Below are 20,111 nucleotides of genomic sequence, written 5' to 3' on the forward strand. Positions count from 1 at the left end.
AGATCTTCAGGGTGGGCGAGTGTGAAGTTACGAGGTTAGTCTGAGAATGTGGAGGGACGAACAGGAATAACAACTCAGGTGTTTATCTGGAAAGACGTTAGTGGCTGAACCCGCATAGCGCAAACCTGAAGAACCAGTGAAATCAAGAAAATTCTACCCACACCTTTTTACTCACTCCTAAAATACAATGTTACAAGTTATTAAAAATGTGGTTGACTAATATTTGCTGGTTAGTAATTCAAATCTCAGCTGATGCAAGAGGACTGTCAGATTATCTCAGAACGTGATCAACCAATAGGAAAACTTGGTGGCTAAACTTCATTTCAAACCAGGAAAAAGTAAGTTTTTAAATAAACATGAAAAATCCAAAAATACTATTTGGCTTAAAATGACAACCTGAAAGGCTGCAGTTATAATTAAACTTGTTACTTGTCCAAATTTACTTAAAAAATAAATCCACAAAAAATAAGTAGAGTAAAAGTAATAACATGAAGAATGATAGAGCTATTAACTTTAAAATAAATAAAAATAATGAAAGTAAAACCAACAAACAAAAGGAATAAAGCAATACTTAATCATATATGTATATAATTTAGATTAGAATTAATTAGATATTTCTACATTTGTGTATTCAGGTTTATACACAAGCTCATATGAAAATTAGAGTTTTTGCAATGATTTTTGTTTGTCTTTACTTTTCAACATGAACATGCAAAAAAAAAAAAAAATCTCAACATAATTTATTCGTTTCCTTTTATAAAAAAATATTCCGATCACTAAGGCTGCACAATATTAGAAAAACTTGCTATGTATGATATTAGTAATCAATATTTCATTACATGACCAGGGAATCGATTAAAAAATTAACTAATTAATCGCAAACTGGGAAAAAATTAATCGCAATTAATTTTTTTAGTTACAGTGTTTGCCGACCATGTATCATCTGCAAATAATCACAAAATTTAAATCACAAAACAAAGCTGTACATTTAGAACATTTATATATAAATAAGACTGTCAATAAATTAAAAAAAATATATCCGATTAATCACACTTTTGAGCCGTGACTAATCCCTATATGTGGCTTTTGAACAATTTTATTGTCGGAAGTGTTTAAATTTATGAAGTGCTAACTCAACACATTCATCTATTTTTTTCAATTCTGGACTAAATGGAACCACTTTCTGATGTTTTATTAAAATCATCAAATCCTGCTATTCGATGGTCACATCCAGTGTGGTATGTACTATATCTGAAATATGTTTAAAATGCTTGTAAAACAAAACGGTAAAAATTAGGAACACAAAATGTGCTTTTGTGCTGCATTTTCAAAAAAACAAACAGAAACGAATAAATAAAGACTAAATTTTGGAGAACAAAAGGAAATAATCAACACATTCAAAGCCTTTATCTTTTTCACAGACAAGTCACAGTGAACAATATAACCCTCCTCAGCCTTGAAGATGATTATTGTTTTGGTGTTTCCTGATTAATACCACAGTTATTACAAATTCCAATGACAGGGCCATAAGTGCAACACTTGAGAAAAACGACAACAGCCGTATAATACGTCTGCAAATATACCACACGATTCCCTCAAGAGTTATGCCAACAAGAGAGCGGAGCCAACATCCTCTGAAAGTGATCTAACAGCAACACAGGCAGCTGTCTGAACAGGCTGATCCTCGCTAGACTTCAGTTAAAGGAAACGCTGAAAGACAAATAAACAACCCACCACGTAAAGTTTGGAAAATATGCTCCTCTTTAGTGCTTAGATTCTGCTGAACCATCAACCTAGAGGGATGAATGAAGTCCACACGGAATATTTACACTATTCATTTTCTTGTGTCAAAGCAAATGAAGCCTGTGCTTGACCCCAACAGTCAAACTGCTCTGCTACTTAATACATGTTAAGCATTTTTGAGGCTCAAAGATTTATTTCACACAAGCAACAAAAAAACTAGTCTTCAGTTAAAAAGGTTACACAAACTAATTGTTAAAGTACTGCAACTAGTGCTGCCACAAACCATTATTTTATTAGTCGACTAATCTCAGATAATTTTTCTGATTAGTCGACTAATCGGGTCATGCAAAAACTGGATGTGAAGCAAACATCTTAACCATCATTAACTTTAAACTAACTAAAAATTAGATATATTGCATTACCTGTGATGATGCTAGTGTGAATTCTGTTAGCTGAAGATGCTAGTGATGATAGCTGAAGATGCTGAAATTGATAGCTAATAGCTGAAGCTAATAGTCAGCTAAAATATTAGTTAAATGTAAAATTAGCCCAAAAACCTGAACATAGCCTAAGTTAGCCAAAACAGCTAGCATGTAGCTGAAACATTGGCTAAACACCAAAATAGCCTAAAAAACTGAAAAAGTCTAAGTTAGCCAAAACAGCTAGCATGTAGGTAAAATATTGGCTAAACTCCAAATTAGCTTAAAAAACAGGAAAATTCATTAATTAGACAAAATAGCTGGCATGTAGCTGAATTATTAGCTGAACACCAAAATAGCTTAAAAAACAGAAAAATCATAATAGCTAAAACAGCTAGCATGTAGCTGAAATATTAAACTCCAAATAGCCTAAAAAACAGAAAAATCCTAAATTAGCCAAAATAGCTAGCATGTAGCTGAAACATTGGCTAAACACCAAAACAGCCTAAAAATCTGAAAAAGTCTAAGTTAGCCAAAATAGCTAGCATGTAGGTAAAATATTAGCTAAACTCAAAAACAGCTTAAAAAACAGAAAAATCATAATAGCCAAAATAGCTAGCATGTAGCCGAAATATTAGCTAAACTCCAAATTAGCTTAAAAAAACAGAAAAATTCCTAAATTAGCCAAAACAGCTAGCATGTAGATGAAATATTAGCTAAACTCAAAAATAGCCTAAAAGAATTAGTCCAAAAAGTTATCAGAATGCCATTATAACTTTCCACTCCACTACACTCCGACTCCATATAATATAAAGTAACGACTAATCGACTATTAAATTAGTCGTTGACTATTTTAATATTCGATTAGTCAACTAATCTTGGCAGGCTTAACTGCAACCAATCCTGCCCTCTTCTTACGCCACATTTGGAGGGCTAAATTTTGGGGTAGGGGAAGAATTCCCATTGGGCCCAAGTCTTTCATATATTGGAATAGAGCTGTGAAAGAAAAAGCCTGAAGCAAGATTCATAAGATTTGCACCCCTTTGACATTTTGCACCAAGGCTAACTAGTATCAGGTATCAACAGTCCAGTGTGAACACTGTATGCGTTCAAGAAACCCCATTCAGAGCATTCTTTAATGTACATCACACAGTGTGAGTGTAGCATTACAGAATGATGTCCTATATCACACCTTTTCTAAGAAAGGATATAATTCAATAAAACACTGACAACATTTGCTCAACATTTTGGCTCTTTCTCGGCGTGTTCCATCCCTGGAGCTTCTGCGGTGACGCTTGATCAGCCGTTGGGGTGAATAACCATGTACAGTCAGGAGACAGAAACACCACTTAGTGAACGCCCAGGGGATCCTGCATCTGGCCCGTACGTCATGTTTTGACATGTTTTCCTCCTGAACAGACCCTACACTTGCACTGACACTGAACAGAGTGACACGGCGGCTGCTCGCACAGACGATTTAAGGAGTCGCTCCAGCTTTCTCGCCAAAGAACAAAAGACGGCCAGCAGAAACAAAGACCACAATTTGAAGACATACTGTACATTTTAAGATGGTGACTTCATTGCTTAAAGGTGTAAAGTAACCTTTTCCTTTTTTTAAAAAAAATATAAACAAAGCAGGTCTGCAAAAGTAGTTGAATCAACTATATAGATTTCATTGACAGATACGAATAAATAAATAGAAAATAACTGACTAAAATGTCTAAACATTTAAGTTTTGGGCAGAAAAGTTGTTTTGACTCCTTGGCCTGATCTCTCGCCGACCTTTCACTTGGAACAAAACATTTTATTAGAAGTGCTGATTTTTCATTTTTTCATGCTTCCAGCATTTCCCGTCTCCTGTAGCCGTGAGCCGCACACATCATTAAAACTGCCTGTCAGTGAGCGCCATCCAAACTGCTGCCTCTGCGGGAGGAGGCAGATTGTGCCCACGCACTAACCCTTTCAAAGAGGATGTTTGTTTAACCGCTCGAAAAACTAAAAACCAAGAAACATGGAAACAACTGTGGACAAACAGAGCAGGAAGCGGGTTCATCAATAATCGGAAAGAGTGTCACTTTGTGAACACAAATGTTTGACAAAGTCCCAATGCAAAAAGTTTGGACACCACTGGGTTACAGGAATAAAGAAGCACAACAGAAAGCAAAAGATTTTCGCTAAGAAAAAAACTGGACTTGCTTGAGACGCAAGTTCAGAGAAGTTTTGAGAAATGAAACTTCATGAAAAAGTCCTCTTTTTGCTCATAAAAATGAGGCTGTGGCTAAATTGCAGACACAGGGGAATTTCTTCTGGGAATTTTTGTTCTTCACTTTGTCAAAGAAGATATATATATGCTTTAAGTTGAAGGTTTAGAAACATTTAACTGAAAACCTGAGGCTTAACATGACAAAGAGTGACTTGTGAAAATCGTCAATCAAACTGCATTTAGCAACAATAGAGTATTGTCTTTTGTGGACTATAAGTCGCACTTTAGGGAGAAATGTATTTAGCAAAAAAACAGGAGCAAGAACAGACATTTCATCTTGAAAGGCAAATCATAACTAGAAAAGCTGCATTACCTGTGATAATGCTAGTGTCAATGCTTTTTGCTGAAAGTAGTTGCTTTTTCCTGAAAATGGTGAGACAATTTAATTTAATTGCTGAAGGGGTTTGCTGAAAATGCAAAAGCTATTCGCAAAATGCTAAATTTACTAAAAGACTGGAACTTTTGTTAAAGAACTATGAAAGAGTGCTGAAGTTGACCTAAATATCTAAAAAAAAAAAGAGTAGTAAAACTGTTTAAAAATCCCCAATACATGCCAATTTTGAAAAAAAAAAAAAAATAATGTGTTGCCTAAATATGAGCTAAACTCCAAATTATCCCAAAAAATCCCAGTAGATACCACATTAGCCAAAAAATCTCTCATTGCTTAAATACTAGATAGACTCCAGAATAGCCAAAAATCCGTCAGTAAACTAAATTAGTCAAAAAAATTTAGCATGTTGCTATAATAGACGCTAAATTCTAAATTAGCCAAAAAAGCTAGCTTGTCGCTTAAATACTAGCTAAACTCCAAAATAGCCTAAAATTCCTCAGTAAACTAAATTAGTCAAAAATGTTAGAATGTTGCTATAATAGACGCTAAACTCCGGAATAGCCAAAAATTCCTCAGTAAACTAAATTAGTAAAAAATTTTTAGCATGTTGCTATAACAGAAGCTAAAATCTAAATTAGCCAAAAAAGTTAGCTTGTTGCTTAAATACTAGCTAAACTCCGGAATAGCCAAAAATTCCTCAGTAAACTAAATTAGTCAAAAATGTTAGCATGTTGCTATAATAGACGCTAAATTCTAAATTAGCCTAAAAAATCCCAGTAGATAACAAATTAGCCAAAAACGTTAGCATGTTGCGAAAATAGAAGTTGAACTCTAAATTGGCCTAAAAATACCCTAGAAGATAACAAATTAGCCAAAAATGTTAGCCTTTTGCTAAAATATTAAGTAAACTTAAAAAAAATGACAAATACAATGAAAGATGAAGTGTGAATGCTTACTAAGCATCCACACAATAAAGAAATAGTAATAAGACTGAAAATGTTCACGCTACTCTACCTTAAAACACAATGATGCTTATTTAGCTTCGTGAAACATGGGAGGAATCTAGTATAATATCGCAACACACGAACAATTATTTAAATAAGCCATAAAGAACATGCTAACAAGCCAACTAAACTCTTTATATCACGTCAAATCACTAAATCTGTTGAATTCTTCATCTTTTGCGCCACTTTGAAACAATTCCGCCAAGTTTAGGGCAAGACTCAGCGGGGCTTCTTCTTCTGCGACTGCTGTCAGTAGCAAATACCGATACACGCATCTATAGCGCCCTCTAGCAGTCGCATCAGAGTATACGTAGCACAATGGCCAGAAAATGCAAAAAAAGTGACTTATACTCCAAATAATATGGCACTATATCACTTCAAGTGTACGTCTATTGTGAATTCTGACTTGATTTCTTGAACTCAATGAGATTTGAAGACCTGAACCTTTCAGCTCCACAACAGAAAGACAGTCCTCTGCTCTTGACTTTGACTTCAACAATCAGTCGTTCTATTGTTCTGTTGACCAATGGTAACTGTCAAGACCTCCTCTTTGCCTCTACTACAACTGCTATCCATTTCACGGTTGACTCAAGTCCTTAGGCTGGAAGGGAAACCCTAAGCAACATTGTTCCAGAGGTTCTACTGTCTACCTAGACCCAGACTCTCAATTTCACTCGTCCCATATGATCTGGAAGGATTTCGGAAAATTTCTTTGTGCAATCTGTTGACACAGAAAGTACTATGTCTTCTGATACTGATAAAATGCAGACGTCCTTCACTGGTTTCATAAACAATTATTCTCTGAAATGGGACAATACCCATGGTATCAGCTGTGGGCAAGGGTTATATATAGATACACACAAAAACACATTCAGTGGAGCAAAACAGTATTTGTAAGCTACCAAGTCCACAAGTTTTTCTACTTAAAGACCCCAAAATACAAATAAAATTAAGCGCAAAATTACATCTCAGAGTATCTTATTCAAATTTGCAGTGTGTGGGGTAAATCTCTAATGAACTTCTGCCGCTTTGCAGAATTTGGGCTCTATTTCTACTGATCAAAACCCAGAAGGAGCTGCATAGTTTTACTTTAGCCTTTAAGAAATTTGGATTTGCATTCATGACCTTTTTTTCAGCAGGCTCCATGAATTATTTTATGTTTGGCCAAGGAGCCACCATGGAGGGATAAAAGAGCCACATGTGACTCTGAAGCTGAAGGTTGGAGACCCCTGTCCTAGAAAATATATATATTTTTTAATTTTGGCTAAAAATGACATATTCATTAATAAAATACCACTGGGACAGTTTCACAACAGATAAAAAGATGATCTGGAAGGTCTTTAAAAGATGAGAGAAGCCTATGAGGCCAGACCTCTTACTTATAAAAGATAAATACTTATTTTAGCACTAGGCCTATGACTAGTCGACCAATAAAATAGTCAACAACTAATTTAATAGTCTATTAGTCGTTACTTTATATTATATGGAGTTAGGTTAGTTATAATTTTGGACTACTTTGCCATTTATTAACGTTTTTAAGCTAATTTGGAGCTTAGCTAATATTTCAGCTACATGCTAGCTATTTTGGCTAATTTCGATTTTTTTCTGTTTTTTAGGCTATTTTGCTGTTTAGCTGGTATGTCAGCTACATGCTAGCTTATTTAGCTAATTTCTGATTTTTTTCCCGTTTAAGCTAATTTGAAGTTTAGCTAATATTTCATCTATATATTAGCTATTTTGGCTAATTTAGGATTTTTTTCTGTTTTTTAGGCTAATTTGGAGTTTAGGTAATGTTTCAGCTACATGCTAGCTATTTTGACTAATTTAGAAATTTTTCCGTTTTATAGGTCAATTTAAAGTTCAGTTAATATTTTTGTTACATGCTAGCTATTTTGGCTAATTTGAGATTTCTTTTCAGTTTTTAGGTAGTTTTGGAGTTTGGCTAATATTTCAGCTATATACTAGCTATTTTGAATAATTTAGGATTTTTTTTCTGTTTTTTAGGCGAATTTGGAGTTTAGCTAATATTTCAGCTACATGCTAGCTATTTTGGCTAATTTCGAAATTTTTTGTTTTTAGGCTATTTTGCTGTTTAGCTGGTATGTCAGCTACATGCTAGCTTATTTGGCTAATTTCTGTTTTTTTTTTCCGTTTAAGCTAATTTGAAGTTTAGCTAATATTTCATCTATATACTAGCTATTTTGGCTAATTTAGGATTTCTTTTTTTTTAGGCTAATTTAGAGTTTAGCTAATGTTTCAGCTACATGCTAGCTATTTTGACTAATTTAGATTTTTTTCCGTTTTATAGGTCAATTTAAAGTTCAGTTAATATTTTTGTTACATGCTAGCTATTTTGGCTAACTTTAGATTTTTTCAGTTTTTAGGTAGTTTTGGAGTTTGACTAATATTTCAACGGTATGCTAGCTGTTTTGGCTAACTTAAGCTTTTTTCAGGTTTTAGGCTAATTTCCCATCAACTTAAATGTTAGCTGGCTATCAGCTTAAGCTAGAAGCTATCAATTTCAGCATCTTTAGCTATCATCACTAGCATTTTCATCTTACAGCATTCATACAAGCATTATTGCAGGTAAAGCTATATATCTAATTTTTAGTTAGTTTAAAGCTAATGACAGTTAAGAAGTGTGCTTAACATCCACCTGATTGGTCGACTAATCGGAAAAAATTATCAGAGATTAGTCGACTATTAAAATTATCGTTTGTGGCTAAACTATTTACTATTTTTTTTTTACTCTTTAAAAATCAAACACTTTGATTTCCTAGATTCTTTGTTTACATTCTGTCTCCATAGCTGAAGCATATTTATGATCAACATTACATACCTCTCTGCTTTTTAAGTAGTATAACAGACTCATTTTGTGACGGACAAATACTTTTTAGATCCACAGTGTATCTAAACCCATTTAATCCCACCGATCACAATCGTGACTGAACATAAAACACACTTTTTCACAGATATTTCCATAAAAAACTCTGAAAATTATGATTGAATACTGGATACTATGATTTGAAAACCTTTGTCTGTGAAACAATTGAGAATAAATGGGTTTATCCAGAACTTTCGCCTTATAATTTTGAATAACAAATCTTTATTTCAAACATGATGACTGATTGCAGGAAATCCTACATCTTTAAATTTGCAATTTTATTAATTTAAGCTTTCTTTATTATGTTAAAGATTTTTAATAAATAGTATAATCAGTATAAGCAATTTCAAGGTTTAGCATTTTTTATATAATCCAAAGATGGCAGGTCCCTGTTGTTCCGTCTCTGTCTCTACTATGTGTATTTCACAATGTTTGTAAAAGCAACTTTTTGACCTCAACATCCCCCAAAAACATTCCCCAAAATAATTTCAGGACATCAGAGCATCCAAATAAAAGGCAAAGTTCAGTCTAAGCAGTGAGAGTTCTCAGTAAGGTGTTTTCTGACCCCTTTTTGTCAGGCATTTTTTTCGTCCCCTCTTCTATATTTTCCTGCCAAAACATTGGAGAGTGCCAGGACAGCTGCAGGGCTTCTCCGGTCTCTTTTTTCTCAGCTCAGTCTTCTCCTCCGCCTGCCCCAGGTTCACCTCCTACTCAGCTCTTTTTTCCACACAAGCCAAAAAAATGTTTTCTTTCGCCTCGTTTTTCGGTCCTCAGGAGGAAACGTCGCTCAACTAATACATGGAATATTTAAAACATATGACCTCTAATTAAACCCTTAATTCAAGCTAATGGACAAAAAAACGATACTTTTCAAATGAGTTAAGCAGAAGAGGTCAGGATTGAGACAAAAAAGTCATTGGTAATCACAGCATTTGGTTCCATACGTTGTTTTTAAGAGTGCTTGGCTGGAGTCCCTCACAGCCGTCGCATTCTAACAGGCATTTCCATGCAGCCTGGCAACAAGAGGGCTGCCCCACTACCCTACATCTCAGTGAAAAGGACCCCCTAACCCCCCTTAAAAGATCTCCAGACCACCACAGAAGCCACATCTATACATCCAGCACTCCCACGCTGCAGCACACATTCACGATCCAAAGATTTTCAATAAAAACAACCTGAAAATAGACTTTTTTTAGAGAAATGTGCAAACGAAAAAGCAGGAATTTTACCATGTCGAGGTCCTGGGAGACTCTGCGCTTCCGAAGCTCCTCCATGCGGTCGCTCACGTCACTAAAGCAGGTGTTGTAGTACTCGGAGTACTCCTGAGCAAGGTCATCTATGTTGCCCAGCGAACCATCCTGCAGAGAGGAAGAGAGGGATAGTTCAGCCAAAAAAAACAACTGACAATGCATTGGAAATGTATTGACCTTCGACTGAACACATAAACATGACAAATCTAATAAACTAGTGATGGGCAAACATGTGTAAAATCTCCCATTTAAAGCAGAACGTTTTAAAAAAAAGGAGAAAAACAACAGTATCTGAGCTGGATTTTATACTCGCTCGCTCATTCTTATCAGTTCCCACTCAGTATCTGGAGTCATCCAAGGTTTGTTTCTGGGTTGTGTCTTCACTGAAGCCCAATTCAAGGATGCCCTTTACCCCCTCCGATGCTCGCCAGGCTCTCAAGCAAACACTTTTTTTCCCCTGCGAGCTATAGTTTAGATCCAAACAGTTCCTGCCGCGGTGGGAAGGATGTGTTGAAGGTTGAGGGAGGAAGCCGTTCTCTAAACAGTGAGGATCTGAGCTCACAGAAATGAAGACGACTGAATATACACTAGAACGGAAAGGCCCGGTACATTAACCGTGATATTACCACCCTGACGAAAACAATGTTTTTAGCACGTTACTTGCAGCCTTTTCTCATTCTGGAGGACGTATATTAAAGGGGCCATTCCAAAAACAAAACAACTTTTTAAGCTTTTAAGTGTATTATATTGTTCATTTCTTACTATAAACAACCCCAAAGCGGTATTAGGATCCATTCATGAATTTCTGAATGGAAAAACTCTCCCATACCCATGAAAACAAGCAGGTTCTCACATGATGATGTCACAGAGTGAGACCGCCCCTTTCAGGAAGAGTCTGCTCTGCCAGCTCCGCCCCCAGTCTAATGCTCAATTTCTCCACAGAGCTAGCAGTGATCAGCAAAAAACATCCAATTTATCTTCCAATTATGTCCTGTATTCAATAAATTCCAGGTGTTGGTTACTTTAGACGCGACCGGGCAGATACACGGTATGTGCATCCATCTTTAAAAAAAATTGGATGTTTATTTATTTCAGTGGGAGAAACGAAGACTTGCTGCCAAACGCTCTAGGATGACATCATGAAATGGGCGGCGGCCACACGCAGCAGCAGGCGGAGACTCTGGAATCGAGTCATTTTACTTCCGAGTAGGAAAAAAAAACGCACAAAATTACTAATATTTCATAAATAATTTGGTTTTTTGTGTTCCAAAGGTAATATATGATCATTTAGATGGATATAGTTCACTCTGAAAGGGTTAAGAAAATCATGTTTTAACTTAAAATTGCATGTCTAAATAGTTCATCAGGAGCAGACAGTGCTATAATCCAATAAACTCTTGCTGCTCTGCAGAAACTGTCCTAGAAAATGACAGGTTTATAAAATTTGGATTAAAAACAGCGTAATCATGAGTAAAAGATATCAGAGAACTAGGTCTGCCACTGAAATACTCCACTAATTTAATAGTCGATTAGTCGCTTCTTTTTAATTATTATTATGCTAATTTAATAAAAATTTTAATGCTGTGTGTGCCATCGTCTTTGATACAAATGCGCGATACTGCTAATCCGGGTCAGTGGTGATGTAACAGGAAGTTATAGAAAGGCTCTGTTACCATGACAACAGCTTCGTTTCAGATGCCCACTTTATTTTTTTTAATACCAGAAACTAATGAAGGACAGAGGCTGCATGATTCATTAAAAGTTTAAAGGGTAACCAAACAGGGAAGTTAGAGGTTGGCTCCTCCCACTACCAAAATGTGAAAATCCAGTCAGAGGGGCGGGGCTTGGGGGCTGGACTGTTATCATTATGGGAACTGCAGATCATGATGTCAGACTTCTGAAACTTACATGGTTTGACCAATCACAAAATTCAACTGTAATACCCTGATTCAACCTGTAGGGGGCAGCACACAGACGGATTTTGACTTTATTATGAAGAATTAAACAGTTTTATTTAAATTTGTCAAAAATTTGGCTATGACCAACTGACAGCACTTTTGAAGCCCAATTTATAGAGATCAACAGCCAAAAAAAGTTAATTTAAGGTTTGGTTACCCTTTAATAAACTATCCTCTTAATTGTTTAATGATAGTTAAGATGTGTGCTTTACATCCAGTTTATGCATGAAGTTAATTAGTCGACTTAAAATAACAGTTTGTGGCAGCAAAACATAGAATATTATTAAAATTGATCAAAACGTGCAAATATTTCAAAACACACATCTCTTAAAAGCATTTGATTATTAAAAAATATATTCAAAAAATGTTTTCAAGGAAAGCAAAGAAACAAAATTGAGAACGATTCGCTGTTTCTAGCCTTGGTTAAACCGGCCGAGGTTGCCAACAAATGAATATTCATCAGTGTTGATCTAATCTGTGCCAGGCAGACAGCGAGCATTGAGTCACTTTGCAGGATCCAAACAGTCTCTCAGTCTTTCTTCAGCGGACTCCCTATCTGAGTGCCAGGCTGCAAATGAAAAGGATCACTGTGAGTGATGCCACCCACAGACACACAAACACACACAAACACACGGCAAGACTGGATCACACAGGGGCATAAGGCCTTCCTCAGACATTTGGTGTCTAGTCAGGGAAAAGCTGCATTAGCATGCACACACATGGGCGCAGAGGTTTAGCAAAACATTGGACCAAAACAAACGGATGTGAGGATGGCTGTAAACAACACAAACAAATAATCAATGGGAAACTTATGACCAAAAGGCATTTCTTTGTGCTTAACATATGGTTTAAGATGATCAGGAATGTCAGCGGGAACACCCGTGAGCAGATTCCAGACACTGACCAAAGCGCTCGCTCATTACATAACTACCAAAATGAACACAAAGCCACAGGCTGAAATAAAAAAACAGAAAAATACATCTTCATTTATGCTGAAAGTGGTAAACTACAGCTTTAAAGAGGCATTCACGGGTATGAATGGAGATTCCTTCATTCCTCCAGAGGCATGAGCTCATAACATGACACATCCTCCTGAAAAGTGAAACTTCACATACTGCTGGGGCTTTTTGTTGAAAAGCTGTTGGATCAGAAGCCAGGCGGCTGGGATTGCATCTTTTTTGGAAACTGGGCAGGAAGGCAAAAATGAATGCAGGAAGAAGGAATTCTGGGCAGCTGTTGAGTAAAAGGAGAATCGAGCATCTGGTGTCTGGAAACGGCAATTCCTCAAATTCAGATTATTTCCCTCCCAAAGTGTCAAATTTCTAGCATATATGCCCACTTTAAAACAGTAAAATGGGCACTAACTCTTTAATGTACACTTAAAACTGTTTTACAGATGATTTAACGCATTAGTTTGAACAGATTCTGGATATTTGAGGATGGTGCTGGTTTAGGTGATGTAAGATATCCTCCACCCTGGATGTGGAGGAGGACGACTCCCTACATGACCTGAACAATGGTGACAGAAGGAACACCCACACAGGAATGTGTGACAAACTTAGAGTGCACTCACAATTAGGCCTGCCGACTGTCGACTAATCAAATATTAAAATAGTCGACAACTAATTTAGGAGTCGATTAGTCGTTACTTTATATTATATGGAGTCAGAGCGTACTAATGTTGAAAGTTATATCGGCATTCTGCTAGCTTTATGGACTATTTTGGCAGTTATTACAGTTTTTTAAGCTAGTTTGAAGTTTAGCTAACATTTCAGCTAAATGCTACCTTTTTTGGCTAATTTAGGCTTTTTTCCATTTTTTAGGCTTTTCTTGAGTTTAGCTATATTAAAACAAAATGCTAGCTATTTTTGGCTAATGAAGGCTTTTTTCCATTATTTTAGGCTATTTTGAAGTTTAGCTAATATTCCAGCTTCATGCTAACTATTTTGGCTAATTTCGCATTTTTTAAATTTTTTTAGGCCATTTTGGTGTTCAGCTAATATTTCAGCTAAATCCTAGCTATTTTGGCTAATTTAGTTTTTTTTCAGTTTTTCGGGATATTTTTGAGTTTAGCTAATATTTCAGCTACATGCTAGCTTTTTTAGCTAATTTCTCTTTTTTTTTCTTTTTTTCAGGCTATTTTTGAGTGTAGCTAATATTTCATCTAAATGCTAAATATTTTGGGCTAATTTAGGCTTTTTTTCTATTTTTTAGGCTGTTTTGGAGTTTAGCTAATATTTCAGCTTCATGCTAACTATTTTGGCTTATTTAGGCATTTTCAGTTTTTTAAGCTATTTTGTAGTTTAGCTAATCTTTCAGCTACATGCTAGCTATTTTGGCTGATTTATGATTTTTTCAGTTTTGGAGTTTAGCCATTTTTTTCAGCCACTTGCTAGCCGTTTTGATTGACCCAAGTTTTTTTTTCTTCATTTTTTTTGGCTAATTTTACCTTTAACTAATATTTTAGCTGGCTATCAGCTTCAAAGTTTTCAGCTATTAGCTTCAGTGATTTTAGCCATCAATTTTAGCATCTTCAGCTATCAGCAATAGTATCTTCAGTGGCCAAATTCAGCTTACAGCATTCACACTAGCATTACTGCAGGCAATGCTATACATCTTGTTTTTAGTTAGTTTAAAGCTAATGATGGTTAAGATGTGTGTTTTACATTCAGTTTGCGCATGACCTGATTAGTCGGAAAAAATAATCGTCGATTTGTTGAGTATTAAAATAATCTCACAATATGTTTGGTTTGAGTGACATCCCATGACATATTAAAACACAGTGTTATTCATCAAAAGAAAATACACATATTTTAGTGAAAATTTGTAGATACAAATGTTAAAATATAATATATATAATATGAATTTATAAAATTGATATACATGACCAAATTATTATACTTCCACCACCATGCTTAACCATTTAACTGCCCATCAAGACAAAATCAATTAAAACAATGTTTTTTTTCTTGCTGCTTATTGCACAGATCTGCAACCTTTAACACTTTAAGAGGTCAATTATTACAGATCACAACCCAGTAGGAGCCACAAAATCTTACATCAGCTTTTACTATTACGATTAATATAATTAAACTTTTTTTTTGGGAAGAAATATAACATCAACACAAATATAAAACAGCTTTTTTCCCAAAATATGACAGTGTGTTCAGCCTTTAAGAGAGGTTTATAAGAAGTAGTTTCAAAATAAAAGACACCCAGGGTCACATTAAATAGCCTAATGTAGTGGTAGGTAGTGTGATCAATTACCAATTAGTCGACTATTACATTTGTGGCAGCCCTACTCACAATCAATGTTTTGAAAAGTACGTTTTCTAAAAGTGCTTTACTATTTGCTTTTATCCTATACATATTTTAGCATTTCAAAGTCCGACTCTGGTGTGAACTTGGTGGAATATCCACTTCTAAAGAGGCTGACAATCATCTTAAATGATTCCTGTTTGTAAATGTTGTTCTACTTGTAAATTTACAGCCTCTGAAGTGCACCAACAGTAAACCCCTTCCCCTTCCCATACACAGTTACTTAAGATAAGATAAATGTCAAGAATTTCCTTTAAACTAGATAATGCCTCTAATGAGGAGCCTTGTGTCTCTGTCATTCTCGCTATAGTGAAACAGCTTCTGAATGCTACTTTTTACTCTATTTTGTTCTTGGTCCAAATTATCTCTACATTCTACCATAAGAAGAAGAAAAAAAACATTGGTAAGGTTATATAGTGAATTTAACTAAGAATTGAAACAAAATGTTGTAGCAAACTATCTTAAATAGTGCTTAAACTAAGATTTTCTTTTATTTATTCTGTAAAAATCAACTAAAGTTTTTGAATTCCAGTGAGGTACAAACGTGAGTGAAGCATGTAAAAGGAGCAGTCTTCAATCAAAGTCTTAAAATTCCCAGCATTCTTACAAATCCAGAAGTTTATATGAACAGCTCAATGAAAGAAAGACTTTGATCAAAAGCCAAGAGTTTGTGTTCAGCTTTCACTAACTTTTCAGTGACTGTAACTAATTCCAACCAAGTCAATGAAAAGTCAATAAATGAAAATTTAGTACCTTATGAAGCAAAAATTAATGCTACTGTGAATACACTAAATTACAACCATGTTTGCTACTCATAAAAGTCAGACTAATAAATTATCGTCTGTTTCCTTTAAGTTCCAAACAATAAGTGTAGAAAATAAGATATATGACAGGGCTATTAGGGCTGGGTTTGTAAAATCGATTAATCAGTTGGAATCGATTTAAGCTTAATAGATCAATAATCGATTCTTCAAAGAAATAAATCGATTTAGTCTGCTAGCTTGATGCTAACGTCTAATGGGATTTCCTATAGGACAGCTAATGCTAACGCTCGGTCGACCTAAATATACATTACTTATTGTTTTTTGCTCATACTGTCTTCTTCTTCTGGAATAAGGTATAATACTATAGTGCAATCGCCACCTAGTGGCCAAAATGAAACGCTCTTCAGGAGAAGCAGAACAATGTTTTCAATGTTAAACTTCTCCTTTTGAGAAACCATGTAACACTGTAGGATATTAACAATCTCATATAATTTAATTATATAATTTAATATATATATATGTATATATATAAATATATATACAAACCATATTTTACATTATTCATACATTTCTAAACAAACATATATATATATATATATATAAATTTGTGAACTCAAAATTGAATTGAATTGAGTTGAAGAATCGAAAGAATCGGAAAAAAAATCGGAATCGAATCATTTCTGGAAATTATAATCAATACCCAGCCCTAAGCACTTTATCATATAGATGACGATGTCCAGCAATTTGCATTAAAATCACTTTAAAATTTCTTTGGGGAATCTGTAAAATTGTAAAGAAAGTTATGAGAAAAAAATGTGCCGGATTTATTTCTATATTTAGGCAATTGAAGTAAAAAAGCTACCTTTTATTAAGTTAATCTTTTACTAATTGTTTAGTCACAGAGAGGCTAAGTTACACAGACGCAGAACAAAAGTGCACATGGCACAGCCATTGTCATGGGGAGGCTCTCTGAATGTTCATATTGCTATGGAGGGAACAATACCCGGTGGAGGGCGGGGCCACAGCTCTAAAGTGACGTGTTTGCGGTGCGATTGCTTTCACTTGCTACACAATCTCGAGACTGGAATGGCAGGTTCAAATTACCACGTGCAGGTTTTGTTTGTGTGGTTTAGGCGTTTTGTGAAGACAAAATGTTGATAGATGTCAAGTTTTGAGAAAACATACATCTACTTTTAGCATAGAAGAAATACAAGCCATTTCCAGCCCAACAGCCAATAGGCCTATCCAGCAAGAGGCAGATAAATCAAATGACTAACAAGAGTTTGGTGTCTGAACAAGAAAAGAAGGTGTCAGGTTTCATCAAATGCTAAAAAGTTGAAGGAAAATGTAATAGGAGGCAGAGTCATAGAACTCTCCGGAGGGAACGCTGGAGGACTGGTCAGAGGGTAAGGCCAGAGGCCACGGCTCACTCCGTTTCAGACAGCTTCCTAAGGATATCCTCAGCCCGAGCAGAACCGGCTCCGCTGTCCCAGCAGAGGAAGCCTGCCAGATCTCTGCGTGACCTCAATAATTAGACTGGACAGGGAAGTGGGGGGCAAGTCCAAGCGAGGACAGTTGAACAGTAGACAATGGCAAGCATTTGCAGACGATGCTGGAACATAACCGACAAAAGATATTTAATTGTAGTATACTTTGACAGAAGAATGCTGACACATTAGCTACAACCAGTTATTAAGTGGGAGGAGACCTGCAGGGATCACATCATCAAACCATCTGCTCCTGAGACACAATCAATAACTGAGTGACAGAAGCTGCACAACATTCTTATGTTGAAACTCCATCCGCTTCATCATCAGTCCGTTTGAAGGAGACGCGCTCCCACCCACACTGAGGAGACACTACAGTATCCAGAAGACCATGACTCAACATGGACTCAGAGCAAAGATAAAAGAAAGTTTGTAATGGGAATAAAATGAGGTGTGTCAAAATATCGATATTTCGATAGATCGTGAGATTTTGTCTAGGGCTATCACAATTAGTCGATGACTAATCGACTACTTAAATGGTCAACAACTAATTTAATAGTCGATTAGTTGTTACTTTATATTATATGGAGTTGGAGAGTAGTAAAGTTAAAAGTTATAATGGTATTCTGCTAGATTTTTTGACTATTTTGTCATTTATTAAGGTTTTTAGGCTATTTTAGAGTTTAGCTAATATTTTTTTTTTGACTAATTTAGGATTTTTAAAGTTTTTTTAGGTTAATTTGGACTTAAACCAATATTTAAACTGCATGCTTACTATTTTGGCAAATTTAGTATTTTTTTCTGATTTTTAAGCTAACTAATATTTTAGCTGGCTTTCAGCTTTAGTGTTTTTAGCCATCAATTTCAGCATCTTCAGCTATCAGCACTAGCATTATTACAGGTGATTTTATACTGTATATCTAGTTTTTACTGAGTTTAAAGCTAATGATGGTTAAGATGATTGTTTTACATCTACTTTGTGCTTGACCTGATTAGTCGACTAATTGGAATAAATATTCTGTGATTAGTCGACTACTATAATAATTTGTGGCAGCACTAATTTAGTCCTGTAATAGATTCTCGATGGGTTCTCACCAAGGATCAATCTTTTATAGGCTGTAAAACATTCTATTCTTCATCCTTTGGTGAGACGTTCCTTTGGAGGTAGATAGGGGGCGCACGTTTCAAGACTGGCTATCACGGGCACCAATGTGTCTGACAGCTACTTGAATTTTGTTTATGTTGTTTACAACAATTTTACACTGCTGTTCATGTTTACTGTTTTTAACACTAAATTTTACAGATATTTCTAATTCAATTGGTGTCAATGCTCGTCGAAGACAGTATTAGTGATTTCAGCAATGTTGCACAAAAGTGTCTATTATTTGTTGCACACAATAATATTATTGTGTTCAAGCTAAAAAAATAAATAGGGATACTTTTTACTAAAAATATGTGTTCTTCTGTATAATGTGAGTTATTAGAGACGATTTTTACCAATTATCGCAGTATCGCGATATTATCGATATCGTGATGTATCATATCGTGAGGTACCCAGTAATTCCCAACCCTAGTGAAAACCATGTTTTTTTTCCCAAATGTTTTTCAATTTTTTCAAATATAAAGAAAATTAAGCTTATAATTGCATTTCCAGGTATTTCTTTATTCATGTAAACAGATGGATGACGGGAAGAGGGAGCAGGGTCACTCCACGTCAAAGGTTCTGCCCACAACAAGAGGAAAATTTCTGATGAACTCCTGCCGTTCTCCAGAAGCTATGTCCTAGCCCTTGTCCCATCTTATGGTGTCCCGTTGACCCCACCCTTACATTAACATGTTATCCTCCCTATAAAAAAGGTGGACAGGATTTTTTGTCTAACATGGACACCAGTGAAAATCAAAAATCGAGAAAAAAAACGTTCAGTTGTCGGGCCAGATGACCCTACGACTTAAAAAACAACTAGTTTTTATTATTTTGGCTAAAAACGTCGTAATGCTAATTAAAAGACCACTGGAATATTCTCTGTGGTCTTTTAAAGTCCATAATAAACGTGAAAACGAATTCAATAAAAGATTTGGTCAGAATTTACAGCTCTGCTTCAACTATTTACATTCACACTTGTGTCTGCTTTGTAAAAACTCACCAAATACGCGACGGTAGTGTAGCTATAAATAGAGTTGATCGGAAAGTTGTGTCCTGATGCTAATGTTAGCTGCTAACGTTTCCTTCATTATCGTCACATGTTGTGACTGTCCAGGACGATCTAGAACCATAAATCCAGCACATATGGTCTCCAGCTGCCATAAACTTCTACCACAAATAGTGACTTTCTTGGGGCATTCTCATTAAACACATTCTTCCCCCATTACTGTGCATTTGAATCCTCAGACACAGAGAGCGTTTAGAAACAAACTGACTGACAACCCCTCTTACTTGGAGTTCAAATCTACTTTAACGCCGTGAATCGTGAAAACACTGGAGTCTTTGTTGTGGACTCTTTAACTGTCCATCCATGGCCACTTGGATATTCAGATCTCATGATTGCCGTGTGTACATACTACAGTGGAGCTGTGGTTTGGAAGCCCGAGGGGCCTATCTGTAAAGGCATGAAGATCTGCTCTCACGTGTGGGGAGCCCAGACCAAACACACACTCGGCAATGATTCCAGAAAGGCAAACACGTTAAGACC

The 20,111-nt window shown here is 35.7% G+C and overlaps 1 protein-coding gene across 8 annotated transcripts in view; it reads right to left on the reverse strand.

The window, feature by feature from the left end:
• The window catches only part of sash1a (SAM and SH3 domain containing 1a), a 235,838-nt gene that overhangs the window by 52,509 nt on the left and 163,218 nt on the right, over window positions 1-20,111 (reverse strand). For all 8 annotated transcript variants that reach the window (XM_036210509.1, XM_036210508.1, XM_036210507.1 and 5 more), the window contains exon 2: window positions 9,874-10,002. In XM_036210509.1, the coding sequence (XP_036066402.1) occupies window positions 9,874-10,002 (129 nt within the window). The remainder of the gene's footprint in view (window positions 1-9,873; window positions 10,003-20,111) is intronic.

Source organism: Oryzias melastigma, linkage group LG24, assembly GCF_002922805.2.
Source record: "Oryzias melastigma strain HK-1 linkage group LG24, ASM292280v2, whole genome shotgun sequence".
Taxonomy (NCBI): domain Eukaryota; kingdom Metazoa; phylum Chordata; class Actinopteri; order Beloniformes; family Adrianichthyidae; genus Oryzias; species Oryzias melastigma.